Source organism: Myotis yumanensis, unplaced genomic scaffold, assembly GCF_028538775.1.
Source record: "Myotis yumanensis isolate MYYU_CA2020_CCGP unplaced genomic scaffold, mMyoYum1.0.hap1 SCAF_19, whole genome shotgun sequence".
Classification (NCBI taxonomy): Eukaryota; Metazoa; Chordata; class Mammalia; order Chiroptera; family Vespertilionidae; genus Myotis; species Myotis yumanensis.
In genome coordinates, this window is record NW_027223770.1 from 21,488,931 (window position 1) to 21,509,754 (window position 20,824).

Here is a 20,824-nt window from a genome sequence, read left to right on the forward strand (position 1 = left end):
AGGTCAGTGCCTTGCCCGGGGTTCTGCTGTTAGGAATGGCTATGCCAGGACTGTACTCAGGGTTTCCCGACCCCATGTGCTATCCCCCAGGTCGAGCCTGCCCCTCCGAGAATCCCACAGCACTACCCTGGTGTGACACAGGGGATGATTCAGAGTGACAAGTGCACCCCACGCAGGGCCCAGGACTCACCTCTGGACCAACTGCACGATGCTCTGCGTGTTCATGAAGAAGACTTCCCGGTCGGCCTTCCGCTGCAGGGTGGCCGCGTGGCAGTCCAGGATGTTGGCTATCTGGACGGGAAAGAGGACAGGTCTGGCCACTCACAACCACACAAGCTGGTCGCCACACAGAAGTCACCTGAAGGACCCTCCCAAGGCTCCCCTGGAAGACCCGTCTGAGGCTCATTTGGAAAAAGAAAATTCCAGCCCCAAAGCCCTCTGGCCACCCAGAAACAGCTCTGTCTGTCCTGCTCAGTGTGTTGCTTGAGGAATTCAAGAGCCCAGCATGGCCCATCGGTGTGGCTCAGTGTCGAGGAAATCACGGTTCGATTCCCCTTCGGGGCACATGTGCAGGTTGCAGCTCGATCCCCACGGGGGGGTGCGCGGGAGGCAGCCGATCGATGATTCTCTCTCATCATTGATGTTTCTATCTCTCGCTCCCTCTCCATTTTTAACAAATACTACATATACTCATAGCTGCAAGATTATCACCTTACAAGGAGGAGAATCTAAGCTACAAACTAACAAGAAAAACTCACAACTTCCTCTATCACTTCAGGCAGCATCTCTTTGAAAATGCTCACTCTGGCCCTAGCCGGTTTGGCTCAGTGGATAGAGCATCGGCCTGCGGACTGAAAGGTCCCAGGTTTGATTCCAGTCAAGGGCATGTACCTTGGTTGCGGGCACATCCCCAGTAGGAGGTGTGCCGGAGGCGGCTGATCGATGTTTCTCTCTCATCGATGTTTCTAACTCTCTATCCGATTCCCTTCCTCTCTGTAAAAAATCAATAAAATATATTAAAAAAAAAAAAAAGAAAATGCTCACTCTGTACCAACTGCCTACTCCTTTTCTGCATCCGAGTTTTCTGGGGTGAGGCCCAAGAACTGTTTATGTCCCTCTAAGCATCTGCTGCCTTGGGGGGGAATGCTGGGATTCAACAGGGAAGGCTCAGCCCCCAACATCTCGGGCCGTGTGTGGGTTTCACGATGCCCGGGTCAATCAGAGGGCAGAAGTCCAGCCCGTCCGGGAGCTGAGTTCCCAAGGAGCCACCCGGCCTGGCGCGGGCACCCGGTGGGGTGGGGCGGGGGGCACACACCTGCTGGCTGGGGAACTGGCAGAGCACGGAGGTGATGTTGCTGGCGTACTGGGCCATCACCCTTCGGACCGATTTCTCCACGGGGGCAGGGATGCGGCCTGACACGTTGGTCATGATATCCTGCAGCTCCAGCAGTGGCAGCGACGGGTGTCGCAGGGTCATCATGAGCTTCTGCACCCACTCCTTCAGCTGCAGCGGGACCACAGCATCAGCCGGAGGCCCCGCAGGGGGTGGGCGCCACCATCCACCACGAGGCACCCCACACACTCAACCCCTCCAGGCCCCATGCACCCAGCAGACTCTGGGACAGTCCGGAGTGGAAGGGTCCCCTGGCCACAAGGGGGTGCCCAGCTCTCCCACTAGGAAGGTCCCACGTCCCCTGCAGGAATCCACACAGCCAGCATGGTTTGAGGATAAAACACAAGGCCATGTGCCGGCCAGTGTTGCTCAGTGGTTGTGTCGACCTATGAACCAGGAGGTCACGGTTCGATTCCTGGTCAGGGCACATGCCTGGGTTGAAGGCTCCATCCCCAGCGTGGGGCGTGCAGGAGGCAGCCAATTGATGATGTTTCTGTCTCATTGATGTTTCTATCTCTCTATCGCTCTCTCCTCCTCTCTCTCTAAAAATTAATAAAAATACTTTTAAAAAATAAAAGTGTGACCCACATTGACTCCTTTCTTAACTGATTACCTGAACATTCTCAGTGTGGAGCTGAACTAAACCCGGAAACACCAACTGTCGCTTTTACGACAGTTTGTACAATCAGACAGAAGTACCCTGACGTGTACAATCAAACCGAGGGCAGAACGGGCATCAATAGAGCCCTCTGACCTCAGGGAGCCAACCCTTCTAGCTCATCACACGACCTACATGTGTGTGGGAGACACACCGCCCTGCACACGAGACCTGCCTTTATGCTAAAGATGGGTTCCGGCAGACAGTAGCCGCTCATGACGTTGGTGAGGTTCTCCAGGACGGTGTGGAAGACCTGGTTCAGCTTCTCCCCCATGATGGGCAGGGTCTGCTGGACAGGGAGCTCCCCTGTGAACGGCTTGGCCTGATGAGACACAACGAGAACCCGAGGTCAAGGACACCGTGGCCTCCCAACTGAGACAAGCCTGGGGCCAAGGCAGACCTGCCAATACGCAAGCCACACGGACAGTGTTCTCAGGATGGGGTCCAGAACAACATACTGGAAAGTGAAACTGGCAAGATGGACTTAATGTGCCCGTTTGTCTATGGATTCATTCGAGAAGGACCCACAGAACGCCTACTATGTGTGAGGCCCTGGATCAGGAGGTTTGGGACATCCGTTCTGCTGGCCCAGAACCCTCAGCTTCTGCCACCTGCCCCCCAACACCTCCTCTCGTCCTTCTCCACAGTCTGATGTTGGCTTCTCCATCGGACCTCCCACAGCCAGGGCCAAGGGCAGTCTCCCTGACTGGAGCTGCCGAGCTGAATCACAAGGGCTCATCTCATAGGCGAGTGTGAGTCTGCAGGGTCTGGTGGCCAGGCCCTGCTCGTGCACCTGGCCCAGGAAATGTTTGCTGAAAGGAGTCACACTGCAGGCACACAGACCTTCCCAATGATCTAAAAAGGCTCAGACTGTTTCTAGCTTTGGGAAGCCTCAAGAAAAAGTAACAAAAGAATGGGAAGGAAAACAAAACTAATGGAATAGTCTGGGGAACAGAAACTATCTGATTTTTAAAAATATACTTTTCTGGCCCTGGCCAGTGTTCCCAATGGTTAGAGCGTCGCCCTGCACACCAAAGGGTCATGGGTTCAATTCCTGGTCAAGGGCATGTACCTGGGTTGCAGGTTCGATCCCCAGCCCCAGTCAGGGTGCAGGGGGGAGGCAACCAATGGATGTGTCGCTCTCACATTGATGTGTGTTTTTTTTTCTCTCTCTCTCTCCCCCTCCCTCCCTCTTCCATTCCACTCTCTCTAAAAAAAAAAAATCAATGAAAAAAATATCCTCGGGTGAGGATTAACAACAACAAAACATTTCTAGCTATTTTCCTGGGCATATGTACTAATAACCGTAGAGGAAGGAGCAATACTCGGATGAATGATGCACGTGGCTTACTTAGAAGGGTGTAAACAGTCAGCAAGACCTGTTTTTTCCGGGTACCCACTGTGCCCGGAGCACGTCTGAGTGACAGCTCACGAGAGGGAGGAGGGAGAGCCCTGAAAGCATCTGGGGAGGTCCTCCCAGGTCCCAGGCGGGGGGTCTGGTCTATTTAAGCAGGGGGAACAAGAGAGAGAATAAAGCCGAAGAAGGTGGGGACAGCTGATTTGGGGTCTGGTAGGTCCACAGAAGAACTACGGTTTTCTTCTGAGTGAGACCAAGGCTGCTGAGAGGGGTTTGAGCAAAGGAGAGCACGTGTGCTCCTATCACGCTGGCTCCGGGGGGACACGGGAGGCAGGAGACGAGCCGGGAGCCTCGGGTCTGCTCGGCTCACTGACCAGGCAGGTGGAGGCCGTGAGCACACCCGAGCCCACGTGAGCCTGCTGGGTGGCTGTGCCGGGCGCTACGTACCGGGTGCACTTTGGAAGGGTCATCGAGCTCCAGCCTGGCCACCACGCAGCCCGCTTCCAGCACGGCCCCCGGGCGCTTGATGTACTTCACCCGGCCACTTTCCTGCACGTTTAGGGTCATGATCATCTTCATCACCTGTTGTGTGGAAAGAAGACCCGAGATGGAGCCCACCAGGGCTGGCCTGTGTGTGTGACGCCCAGAGTCCTTCAGAACTAGTAACTCTGGAGGAGGGCCCGCGGCATTTAAACAGAATGACGCCCTGGCAGGGTTCAAGCTGGAAGGATAGAGGGAAGCAGCGGTCACCGGAAGCCAGTCACGGTGCTCTTCACAGATCATCTCCATCTGCAAAGCCAGCCGGGGAGGTATGTTTATGTGCCCATTTTACAGACGTGAAAACTGATCTTTACTTTGGAAGCACAGACTCTCTCTTAGAACTATCATTAAATCGTAGTATGTAGGATGATTAACATACACGTTCCTGCTCCTTTTCTCAAGGCAGCGAGAAACCCTCTGGGGAACACTGTGAAATGAAGCATGTGCTCCCAGTACACACAGTGCGGGCACCCAAGTCCACTAGGCCTCCTGCACTCCCCCCAGGTGCTGGGCGTGCTGGGCCACAATGAGGACTCTGATAAGCAAAGGGTGGAACCGTTTTCTGGCTGAGAGCCCCGGCACCCACGCATCCTGCGACCTCCAGCACATGCCTTTCCCTCTCTGAGCCCCCCGTCTTGTGAAATGAGGACTCTGATAAGGATTCAGCAAGATGAATAGTCTGGCCCACGGTCCCTGTATTGCCATTGCCATTGTCAGAATATTATTTTCCTTGGCAGTGGAAATGGAGGCTGAGTTTGAATCCTGGCTACGTGTGACCTCAAGTGAGTTTCTTAGCCACGTGGGAGCCGTTTCTTCATGTGTAAAATGGGGGTCAAAACAGTGCCCGTCTCCTACGATGGCTGGGAAGATTAAAGGGGTAATTAAAGAGGTAAGATGCTTAGAATGGTGCCTGTCCCGTGGTAAGTGTTCTGCTGGTGTTGGCTGAAGACTTTGTAATGGCCACCATCGCCATCATGAGTCAGTTCTTACTCATTTCCAGGGAGGTGTGCATTTCTGCATTAAATACTGCGGGGAATCTGGGCTGAACCCTGCACGCTGGCTCTTAGGAATTCGCAGCTGGTGGCCCATTTGCAGAAGCAATGGCCCTCCCTCGGGGAGTGGGGATGGGGCATAGTGGAGGCCTCGCTGACCCCCGGGACCTGCCCTGCACTCACCTCCATCTCGGCGTAGCTGTCCCCAGCCTCCACGTGGCCCCCGTCCTCCACCGTGTACTGCGTCAGCTTCCCAGCCGAGGGCGACCTCAGGACCGTGGGGTCGTTCTCCTTCTCGAACACGCACGTCTTGTTGCCGATGGTGATCCGGTAACTAGAGAAGCGGGGGAGCATCGCCCCGGCGCCCACATCAGGCCCGCTGCTGCCTCTCTCTCCCTGAGGCAGCCCTGAGGGTCCCTCACCCTGTGTGCAGTTCGGGGGGCTCCCCTTTCCCAAATGGTGTCATTTGACGGTCACCACAAATAGATGAGGAGCCAGTTGGGGAGCAAAGGGTGGAACCGTTTTCTGGCTGAGAGCCCGCCTCGCCCTTTCGGGGCCCCGCCCACACACCTGTCCACCTCCTCCTTCATGTAGGTCGTGTAGCTGTTCCCGTCGTAGGACAGCAGGAGCCCGCCGTCGTTCAGCCGGTGGGCGTCGATCTCGATGTGACCACCGTTCATGATGAGGACGAACATGGTCAGCGACTGCCGGGCCACCTGCGGGACAGGTGCAACGTCCCCACTTGCATCAGGATGTCTGCTTGCCCCCAGAACAGCAGCTGCCCCACCCCGACCAGGGGCTAGAGCTGTGTCCACTGTGGGAGAGCCAGGTGGACGCCTCGCCTGTCTAGTCCCAGGCCCCGATCGCCCGGAGGGAGAAGCTGACGGGCACGGAGCCTGGAGAAAGTGCACCGCACCTGCCTGTGGGTGGGCTGATGGTCGCTGGCCGAGGGGATGGTCCCACCGGCCATCTCTCACCAACTGTGTACCCTCCTTCGCTTCCTGCTTCCCGAGCATCAGCTGCCCGCAGGGCCGCCTGGGCAGCAGGGAGACGGGGTCCAGGGCTCTGCCTCCCACGCGTGGCTCTGCCCAGGGACGTGGGACTCTAGAGTGCTGGAGACATTCGAGAAACACGGACCGTTACCTTGAGAATGTACTTAATGCCTCCGTAAATTAATTCCACGTCCACAGTGTTCAGCAGAAAATCCGCAGGGAGGACCTGGCCCCTGAAAGAGAAGACAGATCGGCGGTCAGCCTTGGTTTCGACCAAGAACTCTGCGGCCAGGTCCCAGGACTGCAGCCCAACGCGCCTGGCTGTCCCGGAAAAAGCTACGTCTCCGTAAAAGGCGAGTAAACAAGAACCGTCCCAGGTCAGCACGAATAAGCACGTGGCCGTCTGTCTGTACTTGACCTCGGCCTTGAAGATGCCGACCCTCCCTCTTCCAGGGCAGCCCGGGTTTCTCCGAGGACTTTTCACTGAAGAGCGTGCGGGAGGGGTTCACACATCTCCTGTGACTGCTTTGCACCCAAATAACGCATGTTCTGCCACTAATGCAAACCCCAAAAGGGGAAAGTGACCCTCGCGCCCCACCTCTCCAGCGAGTGCAGGAAATCCGTCATGCAGGTTCTGAACATCGCGTCGGCCACGTTCAAGGCGCCACACACCACCCCGAGCATGATATCCGGCTTCTCGGCCTGGAAAAGACCCCGCAGTTCAGTATCCACGGTAACCAAGCCCCCAGGGAGCTGGGGGAGGGTTCTCTGTGACCAAAGGGGAGACGTGTACAGCTCCTCACCTGCACTTTCTCGGCGATGAGGTGATCCAGCCACCCAGTGTCGATGTCGTTGTTCTGGAAGCTCTCGGTCTCCAGGAGGTTGATGAGGTACTCCACGGTGGTCCTGAAGTCGCCCCGGATGGACAGTTCCTTCAAAGCCACCACCATGTTCCTTGAGGGGAAAGGCACACGGATTGGTTTCCCGATTAGCCTACGGGGTTCCCCCGTGGTTCCCAAAGAGCCAGAACAACACGGAAGTCAAGAGGGTCCCGAGTCAGATACCCTGGGTCAATCTCGGCTCCAGCACTGACTGCTCAAGTGATCTTGGGCTCAGTTTCCTCATCTGGAAAATGGGGAAATAACCCTGACTTCACACAGGTGCTTGCGGGTTAAAGTGAGACCATCCACGTGAAACACTCAGTCACTGCTCAGTAGTTGTCCACTGCTATGAACATGATTCATTACCATGATTCTAATTCTAATGAACCACAGCCAGTCACTCTGCCTCACTCACACTGGACCCATTCAAATCCCAGGCCCCAGAGCATGAGACAAGCCACAGGCCATTGCATCTGAAGAGGGCTGGGACGGTGGCCTCCTTCCCTCCCCTATTAATTCTTATATGCTGAATCCTCTCTCACCTTCAAGGGTCTCAATTTTTTTGCTGAGCATGATGAAAACTAATTATTCTGCTTGGCCTGTGTGGCTCAGCGGTTGAATGTTGACCTATGAACCAGAGGGTCACCATTTGATTCCCGGTCAGGGCACATGCCCGGGTGTGGACTTGATCCCCAGTAGGAGGTGTGTAGGAGGCAGCTGATCAATGATTCTCTCTCATCATTGATGTTTCTATCTCTCTCCCTTTCCCATCCTCTCTGAAATAACTAAAAATATATTCTTTTAAAAAAAGAATTATTCAAAGCTGGCAAAGAAAGCCTGCTCCCTCATCAAAATCACCAAACTCAATTTAATTCAAGGTTAAGTCCCGGGGCCAGATGGATTTTAATGCTTTTTAAAGAAAATGTCCACAACGGCTTTTGGATTTTTCACTCTGAGGGACACTTACCCACAGACACAAGAATATTGAATTACAATGTGAACTGGTTTTGACCTTTTTGCCCCCAGGTCAAGGCAGAAAAAAAGATAAGATGTGTCTCAGAATTTGGGGGTCTCTTTGTGAATGCGGGTTTCTCCGGGACCTACTTGTTGGATTGAAATTTAAAGGCGTCTCCCCCCGCCCCGCCCCCCCCCCCCCCCCCCCCCCACGACACACACACCTTTTTTAAAAGAGCTAGAGTACTCAGCACCTTTTAAACTTTTGGAATCACCTGGAACATTCTTTGGATCTCCTTCAAGTTCAACCTGCAATTAGCTCAAGAGCCATGACCTTGGAGAGGTCATCTTACTTCAAGGATCTCAAATCCAGGCAAGAGGGCGGACTTTGTCCTTGGACTTCGGCACAGGGCATTAATAGGGGTCCCTTGATCTCCTAACTGGCTACTGCACCTGAAGCCACAGGCTAACTCTGAGTTTCTTAAAGGAAGAAAGGGATGGAAGGAGGAGAGAAGGAAAGGAGGAAGAAAGGGAGGAAGGGAGGGGTGGGGGGGGTGGGGGGGGGGGGAAGGAGGGAGGGAGGGGAGGGAGATACTGACGAGATGGCCTCTTCCCGGTTCTCTCCCCAGGAGAAGCAGTGCCCGAACTGGGAGTCGGCAAACTCGTGCAAGCCCCCGGTGGCCGCCACGCTGAAATAGCCCCACACGTTCCTGCTGCTGCGGAAATTCAGCTCCTGGACTGTCCCGGAGCTTGGCTTGAACCCCTGCAGCCCAGACAAAAGAGAAAAAGCAACACGGAAGAAATCACTACTCCAGACCTATTTTCATCAGAATTAAATCCTAGGAAAACCTAAGAAGCCCTGCCACAACCCAAAACTTAGCACCATCCAGGACACGTTGATGCCTCTCCTCAGGGCTGTGGGTCTGCCTATCGACCTGGGGGTGTACCATGTGAGCGCGTCGATGCATGTAATGTTTACTTTACATAAACAGTTTAAAAAATAACAACAGCCCGGCCGGTGTGGCTCAGTGACTGAGTGTCGACCTATGAACCAGGAGGTCACGGTTCGATTCCCAATCAGGGCACATGCCGGAGTTGCGGGCTCCATCCCCAGTGTGGGGCGTGCAGGAGGCAGGCGATCAATGATTCTCTGTCATCACTGATGTTTCCATCTCTCTCTCCTCCTCCCTACCTCTCTAAAATCAATAAAAATATTTTAAAATATATTAAAAAATAAAAACAACCACTACCAGACCTAATGTGGGAAAACAGCGACCGTGGATGGAGCCGAGCGAAGGTACATTCTGATTTTATACTCTCGGCATTGTTGACAGTAAAGGCTTAAGTGAAAGAGGACTGGGTTTCCAATTCTGGGTCACAATTCCAGCAGATAAGGAAATCCAGCGTTAGCCTTGCTGATGCTGGCACGCGAATTCCCTTGGGGGATGGCCTGGCCCCTCTGAGTGTAATTTGTGGCGGGGGGGGGGGGGGGGGGGGGGTGGGGGGTGGGGGGGGGGAGGGGGGTGGGGGGGGGGAGGGGGTGGGGGGGGGTGGATCTGGACCCTCTCTCTGGGATTAAGACTCTTGAAGTGAGTGATAGAGACACTCGTTTTGGCAGAAGTGCCTGGAGGCGAGACAGAGTTCCAGGTGCCCGGGCAGGTTACCCCCGACCTCTTGATCTGTAATTTGGGGTAGTAACTCCCAGCGGCGGAATGTGAGCCGTGAGACCCATGAAGGGGATCTGCCTGGCACACACTCCACGTCACTGAACCGTGACTGTCCCCTCCTGCACCTCCGTTTCCTCATCTGTGAACCGAGAAGCCTGGGGGTCTCGTCTGAGGCTGATGCTGGGGGTCCCCCCCACCCTGGGAGAGTGGAGATGGCGGAGGCGTGGGGCCCCCACAACTTGCCTCATCAGGGTTTTCGCTGGTGATTCTGGCTGCAATGACGTGGCCGCGGGCGAGGGGCGGGTTGGGAGGGGTTTCGAAGGCGATGGGCGTCACCCCCCACGGGGACTCTCCGTACAGGAGGCGGATGTCTTTCAGCCGGTGCAGCGGCACGCCCATGGCGATCTGAAATCAGGAAAGCCATCACGGCTGTCAGCCCCACGAGACCCCCGGCCCCAACACCACGCAGGGAGCTGGGGGCCACGGAGGAAGAGGCGCAGCGACCGATGTCAGATGTACTGAGCACCTGATATGCACACAACATGCCAGACGGTGGTGGGAGAAGCGAAGGAAGGAGACATTAATTTTTAAAAACTGTGTTCAATGAACGCGGGCCTTCCTGCCTCTGGTCACAAGTTCTCAATGGGGGTGATACTGTCCCCACGGGGACAAATATCTGCTCTTGGAGGTGGAAAAAGTCTTCCTCTTTGTATGTATAAAGCACAGATGCATCTTTAGTTCTATGACATTAAGATTTCACGGGGAGCCGAAACCGGTTTGGCTCAGTGGATAGAGCGTCGGCCTGCGGATTGAAAGGTCCCAGGTTCGATTCCGGTCAAGGGCATGTACCTGGGTTGTGGGCACATCCTCAGTGGGAGATGTGCAGGAGGCAGCTGATCGATGTTTCTCTCTCATCGATGTTTCTAACTCTCTATCTCTCTCCCTTCCTATCTGTAAAAAATCAATAAAATATATTTAAAAAAAAAAAAAGATTTCACGGGGAGGAAGTTAGGGGGGATCATGTCTAAAAAGGCTCCTTAGGGGGACAATAATGCAAAGAAAGGTTAAGAAACACTTCTCTGGATCTTCGAATGGGCATCATGGGTCCACGAAGGCCCTGAAATTGCATGTGTTTTTCCAGGAGAAGGTCCATGACTTTTGCCTTATCAAAGGACCATATGGCAGACAGAGGCGACCAACAACAACCCGTAATCTTCTCTACGTTGGTGGCTCTCAGTGCTACTCCCACATCAACACAGTTGCTCCCCAGGGACAGTCAGTCCAGAGGGGCCAGCAGGTCTGATCTGAGTGGGACGGGGACCCCGTCCTGGGCGGGAGAGGACCCCAGCCCGGAGCCCGTTTCCTCACCTGCAGCTGGGCGGCCGGCAGGTTGACGTCAGCGATCATTTCTGTGCAGGGATGTTCCACCTGCAGCCGGGGGTTCAGCTCCAGGAAGTGGAAGCTGCCGTCCTGGCTGTACAGGTATTCGACCGTCCCCGCGCTCACGTAGCCCACGGTCTTGGCCAGGCGGACGGCACACTGCAAAGCAACAGAGACTGGCTTCTCAGTTCCCCCACCCAATGCAGACTGAGGGCCTGCTATATGTCAATTCCTGGGGGACCACACGGCTCGTACTCCGATCGACTCCTGCCGGGCTGAAATCACATCCACAGGGGCCCCCAGTTTCTTCCTGGGCACCAGCCCACGTTAGCACCTCGGACGACGGGGAGCTCTTGCTGGCTCTGAGCTGGGATGGCCCCCCCTGCGCTGCCCCCACGCCCAACTCCGCAGACCCACCTGCTCCATGAACTCGAACACGACTGGGGTGGCGATGGTGGCAGGCGCCTCCTCGATGATCTTCTGATGGCGCCGCTGGATGGAGCAGTCTCGCCCGAACAGGGACACGGCGTTGCCATACTGGTCGGCGAGGATCTGCACCTCCAGGTGCCGGGCGTGCTGGGCCAGCTTCATGAGGAAGATGGGGGAGCCCGGGATCTCGCTCTGCACCTGCAGGGAAGGCAGAGCCGCTGGGACAGGAAGTTCTCCGCAGAGAGCAAGAGACGGTGCCATCCATGGTCCTCTAGCCTCGTGTAACGTGCTCAAGACATGACATTCTTGGTGCTTTAAATCCAACGGTGTGAAAATACATAACGTAGACAGTGAAACTTCCCCACAACCCCATCCCCTAAAGATAATGTGCCGTTAAGAGTTGGGTAGAAACTGGTTAAGAGTTTAAAGTACTGTTGAGAGTTAATGTGGTTGAGAATTAGTGCTGCCATGGTCTCCGCTGGGCACTACACTTACCAAGGTGATCACTTCATAAATCATATAAATGTCTAATGACTATGTTGTAACCTGAAACTAACATAATATTGTACATCAACTATAACTGAAAATATTTTAATTATTTTAAAAATGCCCGGCCAGGGTGGCTCAGTTGGTTGGGCGTCATCCCATGCATGGAAGGGTTGCTGGTTCGATTCCCAGAGGGGGCATATGGTCTGGGGGAGGAGTGTGTGTGCATCAATGTTTCATTCTCACATCGGTGTTTCTCTCTCTCTCCCTCCCTCTCTCTAAATAAATATAAATTAATTGATATAAATAATTTTTTTAAAGTTACTGGCCCTGGTCAAGTGGCTCCATTGATTGAAGCATCGTCCGGTACACCAAAAGGTTTGGGGTTCAATCCCAGCTCAGGGCGCATTTGGGAGACAGCCAATTGGATGTTTCTCTCTCACATCAATGTTTCTCCCTCTCTCTTTCTCCCCCTTTTTCTCTCTCTAAAATCAGTAAGAAACATATCCTCAGGGCAGAATTTGTTTTAAAAAAGATTGCCAGCATAATTTTTTAAACATTGTCAAAAATAGGCACAATGTTTTAATAGTGGAAAACCAGCCATAATTAAGTAAATATACAATCACAGCTGACCCTTGAACAAATCAGGGGTGATGAGCATCAACCCCCATGCAGTCGAAAATCTGCTTAAAACTTTTGATTCCCCCCAAATTTAATTATTAATAGCATACTATTGGCTTTACTGCTAACATAAGCAGTCAATTAAACATGTATGTGTATATATCATGGTAGTACATGATAAAATAGACTAGTATCTATATACTTTATTACATGCATTCGTGACATACTTTTACTTCCTTTTTTAATATTTCTAGGTTATGCAGTTTGTCTATGAGATCTTTCAAGTTGTTGAAAATCTCCAAAAATTTTTTTAATGTAGTTACTGAAAAAAAACCATGTGTAATTCAACCCACCCTGTTGAAACCCATGTTGTTCAGGTTCAACCGTATAGTTGCTGCAATAAAAAGGGACCATCTAGAAACATTAAAAATGCCAAGACTGCTACAATTTACACATTCCCTCTCTTGGTAGACAAATATAGTCAGAAACAGATATTCTGACCCTGTATCCCTGAAGCCATTTACAGACACACCGATTCATGGACTTCAACATCCAAAGAAATGGTACAGTGATGCACACACAACATGCACTTCTGAGTGAAGTGCACACATCTACTTCGAAAGATGACACAGCACAGCCATATTCCCCTGCTGCCAATGCCCTCACAGTTGTGACACAATAATGCTAAAAGAAAGAATCTGGCCCGGCTGGCGTGGCTCAGGGGTTGAGCATCAACCTATGAACCAGGAGGTCTCGGTTCGATTCCTGGTCAGGGCACATGCCCATGTTGTGGGCTCGATCCCCAGTGGGGCCTATAGGAGGCAGCAGATCCATGATTCTCTCTCATCACTAATGTTTTTCTCTCTCTCTCTCCCTCTGAAATCAATAAAAATAGACTTAAGCCCTAGCTGGTTTGGCTCCGTGCATAGAGCATTGGCCTGCGGATTGAAGGATCCCAGGTTCGATTCCAGCCAAGGGCACATGCCTGGGTTGCGGGCTCGATCCCCAGTAGGGGGCGTGCAGGAAGCAGCCAATCAATGATTCTCTCTCATCATTGATGTTTCTATCTCTCTCCCTCTCGCTTCCTCTCTGAAATCAATAAAAATATATTTTTTTAAAAAATAGACTTAAACTGTTTAAAAAGAAAAAGAAAGAATCTGCTGGCCAACACATGGAGAGAGACAATTCCCAAAGACGAGAAACAACGCAAGCGCGGCTCACCTGTCGGAACAGGATGGGGAAGTCCTCGGCACTCTCCGCCTTCCGGATGCCTTTCCCGCCGCCGCCTTCGGAAGCTTTGATCATCAACGGGAAACCAATTCTTTCTGCTGCCTGGGAGGCAGAGGACAAACAGACCCCTTTAGAAGTTAGACGTGGCCACCGCGAGCAGGACAGGCAGACATCCTGGCACCCAGTCCCCCCGGCTCTGCGCTTACCTCCAAGCCCTCGTCTATGTCCTTCACACAGCCACGGTTGTACACGTCTTCTGGGACGCTGATTGTCTTCCCCTCCTGCAGGCCTTCCTCTGCCCACTCCACCGTCAGGCCTGGAGAGTCGCAAAGGAAGCTGAATCGTCCACGGACGGCAGGGGCCACACATAACAGAGAAACCACGAGGCCCTGACTCGCCAGAGCTGCTCTAGACCTGGCCTCCAGGCCAGCGGAATACGGACACAGTCCTTCAGCTTAATTAATGAATGGCTTTTCGTTTTCTTAAGGACCAACTCAACCCTGAGTGGGAAATCAAGCTTCAGAAATTCAGACTGAGCCCTGGCCGGTTTGGCTCAGTGGACAGAGCAGCGGCCTGCGGACTGAAGGGTCCCATGTTCGGTTTTGGTCAAGGCCATATACCAGGGTTGGAAGTTGGATCTCTGGCCCTGGTAGGGGCACGTGTGGGAGGCAACCATTCTATGTGTCTCTCTCACATCGATGTTTCTCTCTCTGTCTCTCCCCCTCCTTTCCACTCTCTCTAAAAATCAACTGAAAAATATCCTCGGTTGAGGATTATAAAACAACAAGAACCAGAAATTCAGACTGAGTCTACCAAGAACACTGTATTAACCTGAATCTTAAAAAAAAAAAATCCCAGTTCTACCCTATGGAATCATTAATATGTGAATCATTATTTTCCAATACCCTGTGAAGATTTAAAAAAAATAAACAATAAGAAAAAAACACTTCCCATCCCAAATTTAAAATTCAATCTTTAGAAAAAATGAAATTGAATAGGAGACTCCTGAGACTTTTTTCCCATTTATGTTTATATAAAAAGATATCTTAGAAACCCCCCTATAAAAAATTTATCCTAAGGAAATGATTAAAATGTACATAGAGATTTAAACATGAGATGATCAAGCCTCCATTGCCGTTAGTAGTTTTAAGTTAGAACAAAATAAGCTGAAAACAACCTAAAAGTATAACTAGAGAGGACTGCTAAGTAAGTCATGGTGCATCCGTATGATATAATCCTAGGCAGGCATTTTAAATGTTGCAAAGTATATTTATTGACATAGAAAGATTAGTGAGAAAAAAATAAGTCCCAAACTAGCAAAACATAACATCTCTGGGTTTTTTAAAGGACGTGCTTAGCAAGAAGGCTGGGAAGGTAGACAGATACCTAAAATGCAGCCAATGTTCCCCACTGAGTCACAGGATTATAAATGATTTCCATTTCTTTTTTGTATGCCTCATATTTATTTTCTAAGTTGTCTACAGTGCAACTGTGCCACGTGCTCAATAACTTTAAATATTTAAATGAGAGAGTTAAAAAGCACGCTCCATCACCCCGCTCTGCTCACATTAGCCGCACTGGGCCGAGGAGTCCCCCAGTGTGAAGCTTGGGGTCCCTTACCGCTTCCGCTCCAGGGCAGTGTTGGAATCTGCAGCGTCTGGGCCACGATGGTGGAGGCGATCTTATCTCCCAGGGCCCACATGGCCTCACTGGGAGGGCCTGAGGGATGGGGGAGAAGGGGGGAGGCAGAATCGAGTCAGCCACAAGTCCCTCACAGCCGAGTGCTGTGTACAGTGAAAGAACAACATTCAGATCCAAGCGCTCAAGGAGTTTAAGGTCAAGTCAAGGGAGCAAACAGCCTGCTAGTCTGCTACATCATCAGTCAACTTTCAGCGCACGTGGACCGTGCGCCTGGTCTGAGTTGTAACCTAAGCTATGGGGCACACACAAAACTCACTTTGGGGCGGGGAGGGAAAAAAGCAAGACCAAGAGGGCCAGCTAGCACCCAAAAAACTAGACCATGGGTGAGCGGACTTTTCCCATCATGAGCCAGATGGGGAATATACTCAGCTTTGTGGGCCTGCTGGTCTCTGCCACAAATATGCAACTTTGCCAGTGTAGGTGAGAGCAGCCACGGCAATCCATAAATGAATGAGCAGGGCCATGTTTCAATAAAGCTATTTACAAAAGGCAGGCAGAGGGCCGGATTCGGCCTGTGAGCTGTATAGCCAGCTTGGGGGCTGGACCACCAACCTCCAGAGAAGCTAAAACTGAAGGAGAAGGAGAATCCTGTGTGACAGCCAATCAAAGACCAAGGACAGAAAACACATCGGTGGGCAGGGGTCACCAGACTGAGCTCTGGAATAGCAGGTGCTGATGTGCACTGAGCTGCTCCACACGTAAGTCTGTGTGGTGGCGCCAGAGGTAAATGGAAGCAAAACGACTCCCCTAACCCAAGCGAGGATGTCAGCATAATTACACGGAGTTTACAAATATAGCCACAGATAATAAGCATCGTTTTACCTAATAAAAAGCAGAGACGAGGGGCTCTGGTCCCAAGGGATTAAGGCATTCCAGAGGCCTGAGAACAGCCCCCGAAATGGCCTTATAAAAAATGTGACCTCCAAACCCTCGTGATAAATCTGAACACGGCTGGTATCTCAGTACCAACAGGAACACGAGCAGAGGTCAGCCTGCCCCAGCATCGGTCCACTGTGGAAACCATGGCAACAGCTCCGTTTCCCTGGGTGCCAACCTACCCAGGTGCCCTCCCACCCCTGGACCGACTTGCTCCTAACCATGAATATGTGAGGTGGAAATACCGAACTGACCGCCCCCCGACCTTACAGGGCTGCACGTGAAGAGAATCGGACCCGGAGATGAGTCCCGTCAACACCCCAATCCCCACGTGTCCGAGGGAGACACACTCTACCTAAGAAAGCAATGTCGTCCTTGTACAGGAGCTCCGGAAGTTTGGGGTTTTCGGAAGCATGGCCCCAGCCAGCCCACACCGCCTGCAAACACAGAGAGGCAAGAACGGAGATCTTCCTTCACAACCAGCACCCCTCTCCCCGTCCCCATCACACACCAAGAGCTCTTTGCTGGGTCACATCAGCCCTGGATTTCAGAGTCTTTAGGACCCGGCTCCTCTGCCCCTCCCAAGTGCGGAATCCAGCTGCCCCAGGGCTCAGGGCATCACCCCAGGGGCAGACTGGGGCGCCGTCCAACCTACCTGCACGGGGATCCTCTTGGCGATGTCCACGATCAGCTCCACGTTGGCGTAGTTGTTGTTGTTGGGCCCCCCCGGGACGGGGACGTACTGGTCTGCCATCTTGATGTACTCTGGAGTTAAAGGGAGAGAAAAGGAAGAAGAGCAGAGAGACTGAAGTCGGCCGTGGGAAATCTGCAAGACACCCCCACATACGGCCAATGAAAGCATAGCCAGGACAAGTCTAGGGTGACACTGGACAGACGTGTGTGATAATCAGAAGAAAACTGAACGTGACTTTATCTATGTAAAAATATGTGTGTTTAGCTCGGCCGGTGTGGTTCGGAGCGTCGACCTATGAACCAGGTTCAATTCCCGGTCAGTGCACACGCCTGGGCTGCAGGCTCGCCCCCCAGTGGGGCCTGTGCAGCAGGCAGCCGATCGATGATTCTCTCTCATCATCAATGTTTCTCTCTTTCTCCCTCTCCTTTCCACTCTGAAATAAATAAAATATAAATATATATATATATATATATATATATATATATATATACTAACAATATGTGTGTGGGGACTAGGCCTGGAGGGAGCAGCAAAAAGAAAGAAGCAAGTTATCAAGTAGTGAGATTAGAGGTAGGGTTTTATTTCAAACTCCTAAACTCTTATCTTCGCATTGTTTTGCCATGAAAGAATACAATGTTTGCATATCCTCCAGTGAAGGTTAAAAAAAAATATATATAAGATATAATGTTTGCTTCTAATCATGGTAAAAAAACAAACATAAAATGGACCTTCTTGCTCATTTTGGGAGTGTACAGTCCAATCGCGATAAGTCTATCCTTATCGTTGCGAAACAGAGCTCCAGATCTTTTTCAGTTCACAAACTTAAAACCCTGTGCCCGTGAAACTACTCCCCCTTCTCCTCCCCTGCTCCTGGCAGCCACCATCCCACTTTCTGTCTCTGAGATCTGGACCTCTGTCTGTATGGACTTCATCTAAGTGGAATCAGACGGTGTTGGTCCTTCTGGGACTGGTTTATTTCACTTAGCATCACATCCTCAAGTTTCATCCCTGTGACAGTGAATCAGTGTTTTGGTTTTAACATATTCACGCTCTTTAAGCCAGAGGTCCCGGAGATCATAAAGTGAGGAGTCAGACAAGCCCCCTCCTCACCGAGTTTCTCTCTCTTGCGGGAGAAGACAGACAAGCAAACAAACAGGATCACCACCGACTGCGGCAGTGCCTGGGCTCTGCGATGCGCAGGGAGGAGCGGAGACCGGAAGGAAGGTCGGCCAGGGAGGGGTGGAGTCCTGCTGTGCAGTGGGCTTCAGGGAAAAACACTCAGAAAAGGGTCCAGCACACCCCAGGGCTCTGCGACAGGAAACAGCAAGGCCAGTCCAGGAACTGAGGTGGCCAGAGTGACTGGGACCCAGGGAGGGAGGGCGAGAGGCACGCGATGGCACCAGGAGGCCTGCAGGGGTTGAGGCCAACAGGGTCTGGGACTTCACTCTGAGCATGATGGGAAGCCTCACGGGATAAGGCTGTGGACTCAGACAGTCCTGGGCTCCAGCCTTGTCATGTCAAAGAAATAATAATGAGTGGTCCTGATGCCAAAACCGGTTTGGCTCAGTGGATAGAGCGTCGGCCTGCGGACTGAGGGGGTCCCAGGTTTGATTCCGGTCAGGGGCACGTACCTGGGTTGCGGGCACGTCCCCAGTGGGAGATGTGCAGGAGGCAGCTGATCGATATTTCTCTCCCATCGATGTTTCTGACTATCTCTCTCCCTTCCTCTCTGTAAAAACTCAATAAAATATATTTTTTTAAAAAAAATGAGTGGTCCTGGCCGGTGTGCTCAGTGGTTAGAGGGTCGGCCCATGCACCCAAGGGTCAAGGGTTTGATTCCTGGTCAAGGGCACATACCTAGGTTGCAGGTTCACTCCCTGCCCCGTCAGGGTGCGTTTTGGAGGCAACCAGTCCTATGTGTCTCTCTCACATAGATGTTTCTCTCTCTCTCTCTCTCTCTCTCTCCCTCTCTCTCTTTCCCTCCCTCCCTTCCCCCCACCCCCCACCCCGCCTTCCACTCTGAAAAGCAATGGGGGGGAAAATATACTCAGATGAGGATTAAGAAAAATAAATAAAATATGATCATAATAAACGGAGCCACTTTAAAATGGAGCCGGAGCTGCCAAGCAAGAGGAACTGCCTTCCACCTCTTCTGCCTCAAATCTTTGGAATGTTGAAAAGGGCAAAATAACCTTTGGACTGGGCCCAGGAGGACACTGTGTTGCAAAGAAAGAAACTGTGTGCAAAGATAACAAGAAAGCGGTTATTATGGCTACCGGACTGAAGATTAAAAACATTGTTTAGAATTAACATCACTATAGTATCTGCACCAACAGAAATGCCTTCCTTCTACTGATGTAATTATTCCCTTTCCCTTTCTCATAACTACCCCTTGCTTTTGTATCCTAATCCGAACACCGTTTGGGCTTCAGTCTGAATCAATGCATCCGAAATAGCTATTCTTAGAGATCTCGCCCGAATTTTGCCTCTCCCTTTGGAAATGAATAGTCGCCTGCCGTTTGTATGACCCTGGGCAAGTGACTTATGTCCCCGTGCCTCAACTGTCTCATCTGTAAAAGGGAGCCAACAATCAAACCTGCTCTCGCCGTTCCCTGTGAGTTAAAAGGAGGCTGCATCCGGGTAGGGCAGAGCCTGGGGCCTGTGCCCAAGGTGGGGAGGTGGGGTTCAGGGGACAGGACTGAAGTTGCTGGTGCTAAGGACAGCACTGCAGTCTCGGAAGCATCACAGGAGGGGCCGACAGGACCTGAGCTGTGTTTTTAAAAGGTCCGTTTGCCTGCTGTGTGGAGAAGGGTCTGTAAAGGGATATGTCGTTCTGGGTCAAAAAGCAAATTGTCCAATACTTATAGAATGATCTAGGCCAGTGGTCGGCAAACTGCGGCTCGGCAAACTGCTGATCGCAAGCCACATGCGGCTCTTTGGCCCCTTGAGTGTGGCTCTTCCACAAAATACCGACTTCTGCGCATGGGCCACAAAGTTTCAATCCCACTGTACGTGCGCGCCCGCACGTGGTATTTTGTGGAATTTTGTGGAAGAGCCACACTCAAGGGGCCAAAGAGCCGCAGTTTGCCGACCACGGATCTAAGCTAGTAGACACAGAGGCAGTAAATGAATAGGCAAATGGACGAACAGATAACTGAAATACAGTGATCCATCGGCAGGAAAAAGCATCTGGAGGGAGAGACACCAAGCTGTGGCTACATGGACAGCGCTCACAGATGGGAATCCGCTTTGCACGTGAACCATTTGCACTTTTATAAGACACAGAGGTCACTCCTGTTATCAGCAGATATTTTAATTAAATGAAGAAGAAAACACAAATCCAGTAAATGCAGGCTCCTGAGAGAGGTAGCCTGGAAGTCTGTTTGGGATCCAGAATGGACTTGCCCAGGTAGGTGCAGGTCAGGTAAGGACAGGGCATGGCGGGGTGGGAGGGGGAGGGAGTGAAGCCCCAAATACCTGCGTTGGCCTTGAGGTCCTCTGGAGTCACCATGACTACAAACCGGATGGCCCGCTCATTTCGGAACATCTCGTAGGCCCACCTGCGGATGGAGCGCATGCACTTCACGGCGGCGATGCCGTTGTTGGCGATGAGCACCTGGACAAGGAAATGGAGGAAGGGACGAGAGCTGCACATCTGCCTACAATGGAGGCTGCGTGCCACCCTGGGGTCCATCTCATGGCTGCAGAGGCTCCTGGAGTACCTGGAGCACACAGCCCCACACAGGGCAGGTACTCTAAGTCTGAATGAATGGATAAACAGATGGATGGATGGATGGATGGATGGATGGATGGATGGATGAATAGATGGCCAGATGGGTGGGTGGGTGGATGGGTGGATGGGTGGATGGGTGATTAATGGGTGGATGGATGATTAATGGATGGATGGATGAATAAATGATTTTTGATGCCTGTTTGGCGCCATCATGGTCACTTAACATTTTATGAGTGTTTA

At 52.0% G+C, this 20,824-nt stretch overlaps 1 protein-coding gene across 5 annotated transcripts in view; it reads right to left on the reverse strand.

The window, feature by feature from the left end:
• Positions 1–20,824, reverse strand: part of ACACB (acetyl-CoA carboxylase beta) — an 85,337-nt gene that overhangs the window by 29,305 nt on the left and 35,208 nt on the right. For all 5 annotated transcript variants that reach the window (XM_070399244.1, XM_070399241.1, XM_070399245.1 and 2 more), the window contains 19 exons: positions 20,329–20,467; positions 16,813–16,922; positions 16,513–16,594; positions 15,201–15,299; positions 13,787–13,896; positions 13,572–13,682; positions 11,232–11,441; positions 10,803–10,973; positions 9,678–9,839; positions 8,367–8,530; positions 6,736–6,886; positions 6,531–6,634; positions 6,084–6,165; positions 5,511–5,656; positions 5,124–5,274; positions 3,856–3,990; positions 2,227–2,373; positions 1,316–1,504; positions 191–291 (listed from right to left, as the gene is read on the reverse strand). In XM_070399244.1, coding sequence (XP_070255345.1) covers positions 191–291; positions 1,316–1,504; positions 2,227–2,373; positions 3,856–3,990; positions 5,124–5,274; positions 5,511–5,656; positions 6,084–6,165; positions 6,531–6,634; positions 6,736–6,886; positions 8,367–8,530; positions 9,678–9,839; positions 10,803–10,973; positions 11,232–11,441; positions 13,572–13,682; positions 13,787–13,896; positions 15,201–15,299; positions 16,513–16,594; positions 16,813–16,922; positions 20,329–20,467 — 2,564 coding nt within the window. The remainder of the gene's footprint in view (positions 1–190; positions 292–1,315; positions 1,505–2,226; positions 2,374–3,855; positions 3,991–5,123; positions 5,275–5,510; positions 5,657–6,083; positions 6,166–6,530; positions 6,635–6,735; positions 6,887–8,366; positions 8,531–9,677; positions 9,840–10,802; positions 10,974–11,231; positions 11,442–13,571; positions 13,683–13,786; positions 13,897–15,200; positions 15,300–16,512; positions 16,595–16,812; positions 16,923–20,328; positions 20,468–20,824) is intronic.